Source organism: Monodelphis domestica, chromosome 1 (genome assembly GCF_027887165.1).
Source record: "Monodelphis domestica isolate mMonDom1 chromosome 1, mMonDom1.pri, whole genome shotgun sequence".
NCBI classification, from domain to species: domain Eukaryota; kingdom Metazoa; phylum Chordata; class Mammalia; order Didelphimorphia; family Didelphidae; genus Monodelphis; species Monodelphis domestica.
Window position 1 is genome coordinate 350,246,099 of NC_077227.1, and position 16,365 is coordinate 350,262,463.

General features: G+C 40.7%; 1 protein-coding gene across 1 annotated transcript in view; it reads right to left on the bottom strand.

Moving 5' to 3' along the window:
- Positions 1–15,926, bottom strand: part of SYNPO (synaptopodin) — a 54,693-nt gene extending 38,767 nt beyond the window's left edge. Inside the window, exon 1 of the mRNA XM_016427819.2 lies at positions 15,545–15,926. Within this exon, the coding sequence (XP_016283305.1) occupies positions 15,545–15,926 (382 nt within the window). The remainder of the gene's footprint in view (positions 1–15,544) is intronic.
- Positions 15,927–16,365: the final 439 nt, after the last annotated feature.

A 16,365-nucleotide genomic window follows, 5' to 3' on the forward strand; every position in this document is an offset into this window, starting at 1 on the left:
AGAAGGGTTTCTGGATCTGGAGTCAGAAGACGTGGGTTCAAATCTCATCTTCGCCACCTACTACCCACTGAGACCTTGGATAATTTCATTTTCCCTCCCCCTGCCTCAGTTTTCTCTGTAAAATAAGTGGACTAATTTCTCTCTGAGACCTTTCCTAATTCTAAATCTGTGATATGGTCAATATTCTATAGGGTAGATGAAACAAAGAAGCAGAAGCTTGCTGTCTATTTATTTCCCCTTAGCCCTACCTCCAGTAAGCTAGAGGGAGGGCAGCTAGTATTCCCTGGACTACCCAGTCTTGTCTATGTTGCCACACCACTCTAAGGAGCTTACGGTCACTGAGCCTTTTTCTATGTCTACCAGTTAGCCTCACACAGAGAAAAACTCAATTCTTTTCTTTTTTTTTAAAGCCTTACCTTCTGTTTTAGAATCAGTATTGTGTATTGGTTCCAAGGCAGAAGAGTGGTAAGGGCTAGGCAATGGGGATCAAGTGACTTGTCCAGAGTCACACAGCTAGAAGGATCTGAGGTCAGATTGGAACCCAGGACCTCCAGTCTCTAGGCCTGACTCTCAATCCACTGAGTCACCCATCTGCCCCCCAAAACCTCATTTTTTTTTAGCAAAACGGATTCCTAAAACTTGATGCCAGGTTTACCCCAACCTCAACCCCAGAATGAACCTTAATTCTGACCCCAACCCCTGCCTCAAAAGGAAATTCGGTCCTGGCCCCAGACTGCCACCCGATGGGTGGCAGGGATGATGCTCTAGGTTTTAGGCTTTACTGGTTGGGTAGCTTCCCCAGACCAGAGCTCTCCAGGATGAATCTAGGGCATTTTCCCTAGAGATTATCCTTCTTATTCTACAGTAACTGATTTTTAGACCCCAACTTGTAGAACCTTCTTAGCCAGCCAGCCCACATGGCTCCCTGCATTCAGAGAACAATTGTGCCTGTTCCTCTAACCTTTTCCTCTTCCATCTTCCAAATTCACTATATTTTAGTTCATCATTCTAGCATCTACCCTGCCTCTGAAATACATTCCCTCTATAGCACAACACTACATTTTTCCAGGTTTATTTACTAAAGGAAATTGCAGGTAGAGTGATCATTAAAGAAAATGACTCAGAACAGACTGATTGGTGCCAATCTGCCTAAGCTGAATCTCCCCAGGCTTCTACTACTCCCTGTGTGACCATAAGCAAGTCATATTACCTCTCTGTTCCTCAGTTTTTTTCATTTATAAAATGAGGGTATTGGACTAGATTACTTCTAAAGCCCCAAACCCATTCGAAATCAAAGCGCTACAATGGCTCCCTAGGCCCACTGCCAGTTTATCAGTTCTCCTCAGGTCTACAACTGCTCCCAAATAAAAATATTCCTAAAATGAACTGCAATTCACCCAGTTAGGTGTTCTTGTTCTGTACTTAATGGTTCATTCCATAGACCTGGGCTCTGTCTCGGTCAATGAGAAATCTTCCGAAGGGTACAGGGGATGGAATGCCAGGCCTGAAGTTAAGAAAATTCACCTTCCCAAGTTCAAATCTAGCCTCAGACACTTCCTAGCTATGTGAGTATGGCTAAGTTCCTTAATCTTATTGGCCTCAGTTTCTTCATCTGTAAAATGAACTGGAGAAGAAAATGGCAAACCCTTCTAGGATCTGCCAAGAAAATTCCAAATAGGATCACAAAGAGCCAGATGGGATGGGAAAAAATGACTGAATGATAACAAAGATTCTCTTTAATCACTAATTAACTAGAAATCTAACCTCATTCATAGGCACTTGGACTGTTGGGGTTGGAAGGGAATTTAGAGATCATCTAATCTAATCTCCTCCTTTCACAGAAGAGGGAACTGAGCACCAAGTCCTCTATGAACATCACTTCCTTCCTGGCCCCACCAGCTGCTAATGCTTCCCCCCACAAAAATATCTAGTGTATACATTGAATATATTTAGATATCTATGTTGTCTATCTTAATATAGTGTAGTGACATCCCATTTCCTTCTCCAGCTCATTTTACATATGAGGAAACTGAGGCAAACAGGATTAAGTGTCTTGCCCAATATCATACAGCTAGAAAGTATCTGGGGCTGAATTTGAACTTAAGTCTTCCTGATTCCAGACCTAAGAATCTAACCCCAATCTAGCACATAGTAGGTGTTACTTAATAAAAGCTTGTTGATTAACTGGTATTAGGTGTTTTACCTACAATTGCATAGCCAAAAAAAGGACAGAGAATTCAGGTTTCTTGACTCTCAGTCCAGTGAGTTTCCTACAACACTTCGTTGAACAAAGAGGAGAGGCACAAAAGATCTCATAACCTGGCACCCTGGAAGTCTCTAATGTTCACAAAGGAGTCCTCCTTTTCTCCTAATTTGGTCAAAGGCTGAGCTCTAACCCTTTCCCAAAAAGTCGCAGACACCTGTCCTTGGTCCTGAGAAGAACCAGCTGTAGTGCAGCTCCTTCATCAACAGAGGGAAGACACTAGAATTTTTTCTCCCACTAATAATTTATTGTATAATAAGTTTGCTTAAAGACCTTTTGTGACAAACTAAAAAACACTGTACATAGCCACTAGCTATTTTTATAAGAGAGGAGTTTAAAGTCCTGCACCTAAATATGCGTTATTATTATGAACCGTAGCATGGCATAGTAGAAAGAGAACAAGCATCCAAGCCAGGAAGACTTGGAGTCAAGTTCTGCCTCTGACACGGTTTGACTTATGGCCTGGACAAGACGCAGAGAAGATGTAAACCTGCATTAATAGTGAGAGTTTCCTCACTTAGAAGTCCCTTCTAAGTCTCTCCCCCCAAGGGTAAGGAAGGGTTTCCATGGCATCTCTTGGCCAGCCCTTCCAGGATGTGATGGAGGTGATGCTGATATGTGGTATGAGAAGGAAGCATGCTATCAAACAAGGACATTGTGTGAGGGAAACTGGCTTCCTTGCCTTGTCTGTGCCCCTGCATGGTGCTATGATCTTAGGCATATCACATCTTCTCTCTGGGCTTTAGTTTTCCATCTATAAAATGAAGGGATTGGACCCAATTATTTGTAATAGCTCTAAAATTCTAAAAATTGATAGCATCTGAATGGGAAGGTCTCAATTTTCTCCATTGTAAAGGAAGGAGGACTTCTTAGAGTGGTAGGAAGGGACACAACTTCTGTCTAAGAAGTACTAATTGTGACCCTAGGCAAGCTATTCCCCATTCCTGACCATCAGTTTCCTCATCTTTATTGTTTGGGGGTGAAAGAGTAGAGAAAATTAAATGAGATTTTTACATACATACAAATATCTACATATAGTACTTCATAAAAAAAATTTTAAACTCTTACATTCTGTCTTAGAATCAATAAAAGTTGAGAGCTTGACCCTGGGCAAGTCACTTGACCCCCATTGCCTAGCCCTTACCACTCTTCTGCCTTGGAGCCAATACACAGTATTGACGCCAAGACGGAAGGTAAGGGTTAAAAAAAAAAAAAAGTTGAGAGCAGCTGGGCGACTCAGATGAATGAGAGCCATACCTAGAGACAGGAGGTCCTAGGTTCAAATCTGGCCTCAGACACTTCCTAGCTGTGTGACCCTGGGCAAGTCACTTAACCCCCATTGCCTAGCCCTTACCACTCTTCTGCCTCGGAGCCAATACACAGTGTTGTATATTGTAAAAAGTAAAAAATTGTAATTATTGTAAAAAAATCAATAAAAGTTTCTGACTATTCTCAATAATGCAATGATCTAGGACAATTCTGAAAGACTTATGGCAGGGAATGCTATCTACCTCCAAAGGAAGAACTGTCAGAGTCGAATGGTTGGGGACCAAAGATCTTTCACATCAGTTTATTTTTGGTTTCATTTTGAGGTTTTGGTTTTGTATGAGTGTGCTCTTACTAATATGGGTGTGTGTTTTGCATAATAAGAAAACATTTTTAAAGAGAATCAATATGATTTTTGGTTCCAAGTGAGAAGAACTGTAAGGGCTAGGCAATTGGGGTTAAGTGACTTGCTCAAGGTCACATAGCTAAGTATTGTCTGAGACCATATTTGAAACCAGGGCTTCCCTACTTCAAGCCTGACACTCTATCCACTTAGCCACCTAACTTCCCCAAAAGTACTTTGTAAACTTTAAAGCACTGTAGAAATGTGAGACATCATTATTATTATTTGACCTGAAAAAGCTGGAGAGAAGAGAGGGAATGGGAAGATAAGGCTGATGTCCACATTAAAATAAAACAAATCAAATTTTCTTTTCCTTTTCTGATGATCAACCCCCACCCAAGGAAGTATCAACCCCTTACATCCTCTGCCAGGGTTCCTTGCTGCCTTTTGCAGACATACACTCTTCATTTTCCTCATGTCCCTTCTGGTTGTCCCTAGTTCTCTCATTCTCTTTCCATCTGGAAATGGTCTGTTTCCACTTAAAGTGACTCAGAGGGTGATTCCTGGCCCCAACCCCCAACCTCAGTCAGCTTTCCGCTCAGTAGCAGAAAAGAACATGGGCTCCAGGCAATCCCATGGAGTCCCTGATGGAACTCTTCCACCTGGACTAGAGACACAAATAGAGAGGAATCCCCTCAGGGCTCAGGTCCCATCCCCAAATGACCGGGTCATTTAGATTCTAGAGGCTTTAGAGCCCCTTGTAGCCAACTTCGATGGATTTGAGTGCTAAGTTAAATTTGGACATGATCCTCCAAGTTGGAGGACAAGAGTACAAAGCCTCAAGAGTCTCTCTAAGTGGCCTCAGACTTCTGGAGGATTCCAAATTTAGCAAGGCATTCAAATCCCTTCTTCCACAAGCCAGCTCTTCTTGAAGCTTATCTCCCGTGAATACTGTCTTCTAGCCAGGCTGGTCTCTTCCCTGATACCCACATATAACAAAATTATAGATCCAGACATTGTCAGACATCTAGAACAACCTTCTTTCTGATTTTAAACAGGGTTAAGCGGAAGCCCAAAGAAAAGTGATCTGAGGACCAAAAGCGAAGGCGATGAAAGAACCAACACTAAAATTATGGGCATTGAACTAGATGATGGTTGTGTGTGGTTGGAGAGGGGAATAAGAGATGTTCTGCTCACCCTGAGTCTAGAGTTTGTTTCCCCTCTACCAGCATACACATTCATTTGTGCCTCCACCTCTATCTCCTCTCTCTCTTTCTGTCCAAATCCTACCTGTCCGTCAATGCTCAACTCAAAAATCTCTCTTCTCTAGGAAATTCTCCCTGATACTTTCAGGCCAGCAACCTCTCCATCCTCTGATCATCTGTGCCCCGCATTTTATTTATTTTTTAACCTTTACCTTCTGTCTTAGAATCAATACCAAGTATGGGCTCCGAGGCAGAAGAGCAATAAGGGATAAGCAATGGGGGTCAAGTGACTCGCCCAGGGTCACACAGTGAGGAAGTATCTAAGACCAGATTTGAACTGATGATCTCCCATCTCTAAGCCTGGCTCTGAAACCACTCACTCCACCCAGCTACTCCCTGTGCCCCACATTTTAGACCTTAAATTGAGACTGCCTTGTTTCATTATTAATTTATTGCTTATTGGTTACATTAAAATTCCCAGATATCTCCCTCCCTCCTCCCCTCCCGTTCCCACACTAGAAAAGGCAGCATTTGACAAAAAAGTGGATATATATGTATATACATATATATATACTATGTCTTTCATCTTTCTGTTTATCCATTCTTTCTCTAGAGGTAGACATTCACAAGTTCTTCAAACATTAATTCTGAAGCTGTATATCATGTTCTCTTGGTTCTATTATTTTTATAACTTCATGTAGGTCTTTCCATGTTTTTTTCAATATTAACCTGCTCATCATTTCTTACAGCGCAATAGTACTCTGGCACAAGCACATGCCACGACTTGTTTAGCCATTCCCCAATTAATGAGAATTCCCTCAATTTCCAGGTTTTTTTGCCACCGTGAGACTACCTAAAACTTCAATGCTTCATCTCATGTATGTGCTCCTTTCTGTCATGCCTATTTGCTAACCATCCATGCCTTCTCCTTCTATGTCATTCTTGATCATGTCCTTCAACAAAGTCTCCATAGAGGATCTACTCAATGATAGAATGTTAGACTTAAAACTGAAAGGGAGCCAAAAAGTTCTCTTTAGTCCAACCCTGCTATCTTACAGATGAGGAAATCAATGCCCCAGAAGGTAAAAGGCCACGTCAGAGGCCGTCTAATCAATCCACTCACTCATTTGATGGAAGCTCAGGAAAGTTAGATGACTTGCTCAAGGTCACAGAAGCAGAAAGTCTCAGAGACAAGATGTGAGTCCAGGTCCTCTATTGCTAAAGTCGATGCTCTTTTTGCTATACCAAACTCTCTACATCCAGCTGTTTTAATATTTTGTGGACACCAGTGCCAGCCTTTCTGGTCACCTTTGCTCTAGACACATGGCCAGCCCTCCCCCTGTTCTTGTAACTCATTGTTTCTAGCCTTGATTTCCTAATCTGTAAAATCGGAGCAGAAATACTTGTGCAGTACCTACTGCAAAGGATTGTTGTGGAGTTCAAATGAGATAAAACCTGTAACTGCCCTACAAATGTCCTTTATGCGTGGTTACTTCGGTGTAACTTGCTAGACCAATCTCTTTTGAAAAGTCATAGCTAGCATGAGCATGGATAGAGCTCATCTTCCTGAATCCAACTCTAGCCTCAGAGATCCTGGGCAAGTCACTTAATCCTCCTGGCCTCAGTTTCCTTATCTGTCAAATAAATTGGAGAAGGAAAAGGCAAACCACTCCAGGTACTCTGCCAAGAAAACCTCCAGTGGGGTCAGGAAGAGTTGTTCCCAACTGAAAAATGGCTGAACAACAACAATGAAAGATATCCTTTAAGGACTGGTCCTGTAGTGTTCTGGGACTTCATGTAATATTGATGTAATGTTCTAGGATTTAATATCATCCATAAACAAGAAGAGTATCTTATGTATTAAAGAAGCTATTTGTTTAAACATTCTAGCTTTATGTACCTGGATTTATAAGCTCTTCAAGAGTGAGAATCCCATCTCCTCCTTTATCTTCCACAGCCTCCAGCCCAAGGCTAAACCCAAGAGCTCCATAAAACTCTCCTGAATGAAAGAAAGCAATTCCAGGCATCTGGCCCTTTGTTCGCCGGAAAGAAAGGGATAAAGACTAGCATTAGTCATAATCATAAGTGGAGGTGGTGGCCACCTGTGGAGAATCACATTAGCTTTATAGTTTTGTTTTGTTTTTTTAACCCTTACCTTCTGTCTTAGAACCAATACTGGTAGAAGAATGGTAAGGGCTAGGCAATAGAGATTAAGTGACTTGCCCAGGGTCACACAGCTTGGAAGGGTCTGAGCCCAGATATAGTTTTTGACTTGACATTATATCCTCAGGAACAGATTCATCTGGCTTAAGGTCTTGTCCCCCCCCCCCCCCCCCCCCCCGTTAGAATGTAAATCTACTTGAGAGAAGAATGACTTTATTATACTCTCCTTTTTACTTCTGTCCTCTTGAGGGAAGTTAAGTAAGTGGTAGAGTGAATAGTACTAGACTTGGAAATCAGGGAAACTTGAGTTTTAATCCTGCCTCAGACACTTACAAGCTATGTGATCCTAAGGAAGTCACTTAACCCGTCTGCCTTAGTTTCCTCATCTACAAAATGGGGATAATTAATAGCACCTGCCTCACAGGGTTGTTGTGAGGATGAAATTGGGTATTTTTAAGGGACTCGAAAACCTTAAATTTTGATATAAATGTACCTATTATTATTATTTTCTATACTTTCTCAGTTAATGCCTCTCCACTGGTTCAATTATTCTCCTAATGATGATTCCCACATCTATATAGACAGTTTCTCTTCTGAGCTCCAGATCTACATCTCCAATAGTCTATTGGACATTTCTAGCTAGATATCTCATGGGCATCTCAAACTCACTATGTCCAAAACAAAGACACAGTTTCTCTTCCCCCAAACTTATCCCTCATCATAATTTCCCTATTTCTATTGAAGAAACCACCACCCTTACAGTCCCTCTGAAGTCCAACTTCAGAGCCATCCTTGATTCTTTCCTGCCCCCCACCCCCAAATCCAATCAGTTGCCAAATCTTTTCAATTTTACCTTTACAACATCTCTGGAGAAGTCTCCAGTCTATCCTCTGCCCAGCTGCCAGACTGATATTCTTTTTTTCTTTTGTTTTTATTCAATGATATTTTCTTTTCCCCATTACATGTAATAACAATTTTCAACATGCATTTTCTGAAATTATAAGATCCAAATTCAAATTGATATTCTTAAACCACAGTTTAGAAGATGTCTTTCCTCAGTTCAAAATCTCAGTTACCTCTAAGAGCAAAAATAAAGTCTTCTGTTTGACATTCAAAGCCCTTTCCCATCTGGCTCTAGTCCTTTTTGTGCATTAGATGGCATAAAGACTGTTCCGTGTTCCAGGCAAACTTTTTTTTCCTTGTGCCAATATTCTATTTGCTAACACCTTCAAGATCCAATATAAAATCCTGTTTGTCATTCACAGCCCTTTATAGCCTGATTACACACTCACACACACACACACACCTTTCTAGTCTCACACCTTACACAGGTATACTCTCCAGGTCCCATGGATCCTTTAATCCTGTGACACCAGTCTCCTGGCTATTCTCTGAACAAGACAATCCATCTCCTAGTTCCATGCATTTTCTCTGGCTATCTCCCATTCCTCTTCCTCCTCTTCTCTCCCTTCTGGCTTCCTTCAAGTCCCGGGTAAAATCCCACCCTCTATAGGAAGCCTCTTAATTCTTATGGTCTTCCATAAAGCCCATATCAGATTCTTTGTTGCCTTGGGGAGAAGAGAAAGGGAGGGGGAGAATTGGGATTGCAAATTGCCAGAAAACAAATGTTAAAAATTGTTTCTACATGTAATTGAGGGGGGATATAATAAATTATTAGTGGGAGAAAAAATTCTTGTGTCTCCCCTCTGTTGATTATTTCCCATGTTTCCCATAGATTAGCTTGTTTGTACATAGTTGTCTGCATGTTGTCTCCCTCATTAGACAGTGAGTTATTTGAGACTAGAGACTGTCTTTTCCCTCTCTTTGAATCCCTAGAGCTTCATATTTCCTGGCAGATAGTCGATGCTTAAGTAACTGATTCCAAGGGCTACGTCTTTGTACGAGCTGTCCTCCATCCCTATAACACACTTCTTCCTCATCTCCAACTCACAGAATTCCTGGCACCCTTCAAGGATCAGCTCAAGTACCATCTACCATCTCCTCTCCATGAAGCCAATTATGATTCTCTCCCTACTGCCTACACCCAATTGCTAGTGCTTTTCTCCTAAAAATTACTTTGTATTTATCTTATATGTATTTTTATTGATTTAGCTATATTCATATTTCCCTAAGTAGAAGTTTCTTGTGGACAAGAACTATTTCTCTTTTCATAATTTTTTTAAAAAACCATTACCTTCCATCTTAGAATCAATACTAAGTATTGGTTTCAAGACAGAAGAGTAGTGAGGGCCAGCCAATGGGAGTTAAGTGACTTGCCCAGGGTCACACAGCTAGGAAGTGTCTGAGGCCAGATTTGAACCTAAAATCTCGTCTCTAGGCCTAGCTCTCCGTCCACTGAACTACTCAACTGCCTCACCATATATATATATATTTTTTTTTTTTTTTAAATCAACAAGAATTTATTTGGTCTCTATCTCATTTCCTGCCCCTTACCCCATGGAAAAGGTGGGAGGGGGTAGGGAATGAAGCTCTGTGAAAAAAAATGCAGAGGCAAACAAAACTTGTGTCCCACCTTCCATGTTCTTCCATGACTTTTCATTGTTAAGTCATGTGTCCATTGGGAAGATTATTATTGTTATTATAGTGGAACATGTTTCTTTTTTTTAAGTCGTGGTATCCTTAGTGCCTAATACTATGCCTGACACAGAGTAAATGCTTAATAATATTTATTATTATATGTAATATGTATTTTAATTTTCATATATAATTTAAAATTATATATAATAATAGATGGTTATTGTGTGAATGAATTGATTAAAGAGAACACACCTAGCTTTTTATAGCGAAGTTGATCCCCAAAACCTAGACACCAAAAGGCAAATTTTTGGCCTTGGAATCATGGAACAAATAAAACCACAAATCAGAACTGTGTAGCCCCCTTCAATTTTCAGAGAAAGTGGGGGGAAAGGAACAAGGAATGAGTAAGACACTCCATTTTTAGACCATACCATATATATAATTACTCATTCCATTTATCTTTGTCCAATACCAACTAGTGAATGTCCTATGGAACTGGACTGTGTCAATATTGACCTTTTCTCTATATATGAAACAGAAAACTTAAAGAAACTGCAGCTAAATGGAGCAAGGCTCCTAATTCTCATCACAGAAGTAAATGGAGTAATTGGCAGAGTTCATTTTCACAGGTGCAAAGGCAACAAGAAATACCGTGTTGTGGGAAAAATAATGATCACAAGTTTAAAAAAAAAAGAGCATGAAGATCACTAAAGTTTGATGTTAACATCTGTGTGGAGAATGAAGTAGAGAAATTTTCTGACAAACATGACAGAATCCTCGAAAGAAGGTCAACATCTCCCAGCATCAGTTTTGTTGTTATCATTGTTCAGTCTTGTCCAACTCTTTGTGATCCCATGGACCATACTATCTATGGGGTTTTCTTGGCAAAGAAACATGGAGTTGTTCACCATTACCTTCTCCAGTGGATTAAGACAAACTAAATGACTTGCCCAGGGTCACACAGTTATTAAGTGTCTGAGGCCAAATTTGAACTCAGGTCTTTCTGACCTGACTACAGGTCCAGGTCTCTGTTCACTAAGTCATCTGGCTGCCCCTCCAATATCAGTTACTTTAGTGCCAATGAGGAAAGTGGGGGTCAGGGGAGTTCAAGTGGAGAGAAACAGGGGCACAAAACCACACAGAAAAATATAATTCAAGATCAAGAAATAAAAGAGACTAAAATTTAAACCACATGCGCCATGTATACTTTCTTCAGGAAGAAATCTGGAAGTGTCTGGATGTGGCAAGTATGGAAAAACATCACCAAAAAAATAAATTTTAATTGACTGTGTCTTAACAGACAGGAAACAACTGGTTACCCACCTAGAAGTCATTTCAGAATTTACTATCTATTTATAGTCCCATCATGTGACTAGTTAAAGGTCAAAATCGATAGGAAATGAGAAGAAAGAAGAGTAAAAACAAGACATTGTATGTGATTCTGGCAGTTACAATCCATCCAAAATATTTAAACAAGAATCCCAAAATATGAGAAATAATCTAAGAAGAAAATGATGACCATCACGTGATTTACCATTTCTTGGAGAATGAGGAAAGACAATTGCCACAATAAGGATGGCCAAAGGAACCCCGTAGCCTCTTCAAACAGCAAGCATTCAACTTCCTTGCCAGGTGCAAAGACATGACATCCAAGATCAATAGTAGTTTGGAAGGTAAGCTTATTTGCAATAAAAAAATTATAGAGATAAATGCAAAATATTAACAGTAGTATTGCTACGGTAAAAAGCAATTGAGGAAGGGAAAGGCTCTCACAAAAAGCCTGGTATAAGATATGGCTAGACAGATCATCCTGAGAGCATTTGTAGATGAAACCAGAAGGAGAACAAAGAGATGTGAAATAAGAGATTTTCTGGCAGCTGTGTAAATAGTGATTTTCTCACTATTGATAATGATACATGATATGAAGATGTAGAAACAGTATTTAAGAAAACGAAAGCACAAAAAATAAGTGACCAAATGCATACAGCAGAATCCATTGGGAAGTGAGACAAGTCTGAAGGGACTCATGGACCAACTTGCAAGATTTTTTTACATAAGCAAAGATTCCAAGAAATGGAAAAGATCACAGACAGTACTTTAATCTTTAATGGCAACTAAAATAAAATTAATAACTACCAACCTATATGTTTAGAGTCTCATCTTTAGAAATATTTATTTTTTAATTTTTTTCCAGAGTACATGATGATACAATTTTTAATCATTGTTTTCTGACATTTTGCAATCAGTGTTCTCTTCCCACCCATCCTTCCCCCCTTCCCAAGACGGCCAGTAATATATGTTGTACATGTGTGATCAAAAAATATAGGGGGCAGCTGGGTGGCTCAGTGGATTGAGAGCCAGGTCTAGAGATGGGAGTTCCTGGGTTCAGATATGACCTCAGATACTTCCCAGCTGTGTGACCCTGGGCAAGTCACTTGACCCCCATTGCCTAGCCCTTACCATTCTTCTGCCTTGGAACCAATACACAGCATTGACTTCAAGACAGAAGGTTAAGGGTTAAAAAAATACATGTTTTCATGATCTGGATTGTATGAATCCTTAATAAAAATATGAAATGGGATAAAATGACTAATCTGGAAAAATCAGATTGCTTGCCATCTCAGGGAAGGAGGAAGAGAGGTAGGGAGAAAGGAAATTTGACTCAAAGATTTTTTTAAATGAAGGCTAAAATTTGTTTTTACATGTAATTTAGGGGAAATAAACTATTTTTATAAAAGAAATAAAGTATAAATTGGAATAGGCAAGTGGGTAACTTTCTATAGCAGATGCCGTTGTTTACAATCATAAGCTCAACTATGTAAAATAGGATCATAAAAGTTAAAGATGAACCACCCACCCTGCTCTGCAGAGTTGGGAGATTCTTGGTATGGAACACAAGATATACTGTCACATTTGGTTAATGTGTTGGTTGGTTTTCTTGAATTGGTCTGTCTTTCTTTTTTATTCTTTGTTATGAGTGATGTCACAAAGGATAGGAGGAAGGATTTATTTAGAAATTAAGATTATATAAAAAACAAAAGATGTCAAAAAAATTAAGCTAAAGTCAGGAAAAACCTTAGAAATCATCTGTTTCAACACCCTCATTTTACATATGAGGAAACTGAGGTCCAGAGAGGTTAAGAAATTTGCTAACATGTATGTAGAGAGTGAACAAGTAACATTGTCAGGGGCTGATCAGAGGCCCCTTGAATCCAAAACCATTGTTCACAACCCAATCACATCATGCTGCCTTAAATAAGAATTTAAAATCCTAGTGTGTTTATTATCTGTTGATTTTTTTAAAATAGCATTTGGCTGGGTAGAACAAAGTATAGCCACAAGAACCCTCTTCAAACACCATACCTTCTATGTATATGTATGTATGTATGTATGTATATATATATATATATATATATATTTGAAAAACGCTATCATAGACACATGGAGAGAATTTTCTTCTACTCAGAACACTGACATAATTTAAAGTATGAAACAGAAAAAGTCACCAAAGATTTTCATCAGTGCCATTACTTGTACAGATTAGATACAGAAATTCTGACATCCAAAATTGTTATTCAGTTGCTTTTCAGTCATGTCTGACTCTGCTTGACCCCATTTAAGATTTTCTTGGCAAAGATATTAGAACAGTTTGCCATTGCCTTCTCTAGCTCATTGTACAGATGAGGAAACTGAGGCAAACAGGGTTAAGTGATTTGCTCAGGGCCACACAACTAGTAAGTGTCTTGAGGTCAGATTTGAATTCAAGAAGATGAATCTTCCTGACTCCAGGTCTAGTACTCTATCCTCTGTGCCACCCACCTGTCCAGGCATCCAGAATCAACAGAGTCCAAATAAAAGGATTTCCCATCTATGTTGAAATTCTCAAAATGCTTCCAGTTGCAAATGACATGGAACTAATTTCATCAAGCCCTGAGGCACTATACAATCCCAGTTAAATTCATAATTATTCCCAAAAAATGAACCTAAAGATCTAAACTGGAAAAAACAGAGCTGATAAGATATATTTTTCATATTATAACTTGCAGATCAGCAGTCTTTTGAGTTTGTCCCTCAGATTATTAATAGATGGAGAGGGAGGGAGAAAGGAGAGAATGAGAGGGAGGGAGGGAGAGGGAGAGGGAGAGGGAGAGAGAGGGAGGGAGAGAGAAGGAGGGAGAGAGAGAGAAGGAGGGAGAGAGAGAGAAGGAGGGAGAGAGAGAGAGAGAAGGAGGGAGAGAGAGAGAAGGAGGGAGGGAGAGAGAGAGAAGGAGGGAGGGAGAGAGAGAGAAGGAGGGAGGGAGAGAGAGAGAAGGAGGGAGGGAGAGAGAGAGAAGGAGGGAGGGAGAGAGAGAGAAGGAGGGAGGGAGAGAGAGAGAAGGAGGGAGAGAAAGAAAAGAGAAGCAGAGGGTGGGAGGGAGGGAGGGAGGAAGAAAAGATTAGGAGAGGGTGTGGGGACAAGGGAGAGGGAGACAGAGAGAGGAGGAGAGAAAGAAGAGGAAGGGAGAGGGAGAAGGAGAGGGAGAGAAAGAGAGAGAGAGGAAGAGAGAATTGAGTAGATGAGTAGAGTAGGTAAGTAGATGGATGACTATAGATATAGATGTAGAGAAAGAGTTGGCAACAAACGGACAATAGAAATACTGGCAGATAGGACAGCAGATAACAAAACTGGGTCCAAAAATGAAGAGATTAGACTATTAGATGTATAACACTTAAGCAGCTTCCTAGTACTTTCAATTATCACATCTTCCTCCAAAACTTTTTTTTTTAACCCTTACTTTCTATAATACTGTGTACTGGTTCCAAGGCAGAAGAGTGGTAAGGGCTAGACAATGGGGGTCAAGTGACTTGCTCAGGGTCCCACCAAAACTCTTTTAAATTTCAGTATTCTTCTAGTGAAGTTATTTAACTTGAAACTAAAAGTGACACCACCCATTCCAAACAGTTCATTTATTGGGGGTGCAGAGCAATGTTTCTTTTTGTTATTTGGGGTTTTGTCCTGTGTGTGTGTGCATCCAAGTGTTTTCTCCCAAAAGATGAGTACCTGAGAGATTCCTAAAATGGGAATTTAAAAAATACATGAAAGAAAAATGACTTCCAAATGGCAAACTTCTTCATCCTTCAAATTTCTGCGCTGAAAACAGAAGCCATCTTCTCTTATACACCACAATCTGAGAATAATCCAAATTGCTATTGTCCCAAAGGCATTGGAGAACTATACTATGAATGTAAGCAGGCTAAAGATTATTACCAACAATAACTTTAGCACAGCAAATAATCATAAAATACATCATCAGAGATGTGCAAGACCAGAAGAGGAAATGGGTCAAGCATGCAGGTGAGATAGAGAGACAATAGCTTGGCTGCCCAAGTAATAGAACTATCCTTGAGATCATAAAAGAAACCAAGGAAAGCCTCTGTTGTGTGGGATGGATTCTCCTTGGAATCTTAAGGAAAAGCATGAATGAGAATTACCCATGATGGAAAAACCAGACAGGGTTGTAACTGGCACCACAAGAGGGCATACCCTACCATTGGGATCCCAGAGTGCCAATAAAGTGTTGAAGAAAGCAAATGTTTAACTCCTTTTCTGCAAGTGGGCTTGGGCAGAGAATTGAGAAAGAAATGGAAAAAGGCCCCAAGGCCACAGCAGAAGGGTTAGGAAGAATATTTTTAAAAGTAGCAGCCAGGGTTTGAGAAGACAAATCCCACCTCTCGTTGCTCTTCCAGAGACTTACCTTGAGGAAAGAGGCAAAGGATCTGACTTACCTGGTTTGGGGGCTGAGCTGCGGCTGGAAATCATGACAGGCTGGACTCTAACCACCTTCCAGTCCTGGATGGTGCCACATGTCTCTTGGGAACTCCCAGGGGCTTGACCACTGACCAAATGGTCCAGAAGAGGACTTGACTGCTGGGACCCATCTTCCCTGGTTCCACAAGGAATGTTACCCAAACCTTTTTCCTCTTCGAGGTCCAAAAGACTGGCCTGGCCTGGACCCTCCAGCATACTCAAGCTGCCCTCTTTGGACTCCATGGCTGGACACTTGTAGACTTCCTCAGGCTCAGGAAGCCCAAAGTCACCAGAATGAGATTTGCTCTCGCTGGGTCTGGTCCCTAAGGGCTGAGGCTGGAGCAACTGAGTGCCAAACATGATGCAGTCTCTTTGTCCTCTCTCTGGGAAAGCTAGTTTGGCACTTTTCACTGAAGGAGTGTCCCCTCTGGGTCCTGGGGCAGCCTATGTTTGTCCCTAGGAATGAGGCTCAGTCTCAGGCTTGGGCAGTATCTGATCAGAACCTCCAGGACAGATAGGAAATCACTTGGTCGCTTCCCTCGAGGGACTCCCTGCCCTGTGCTTCTACAGGGGAAGGCTGGGAAGGCTGTCGGGGCAAGGGCAGAGGTAGGCTTGAATTACTCCAAGGTAGGCTGTTCTTCTGGCCCTCCTTTCCTGATGGTGTCTCACGTCTTTGAGTCCTGGCTTCAAAATGAATTCACCTGTACTGGGAAAAAATGAGGGGAGAAAGGAATGTCAGCTATGAGCAAAAGACAAAGACTGTTACAGCTGGAAGGGCCTTAGTACATACAATTCCATC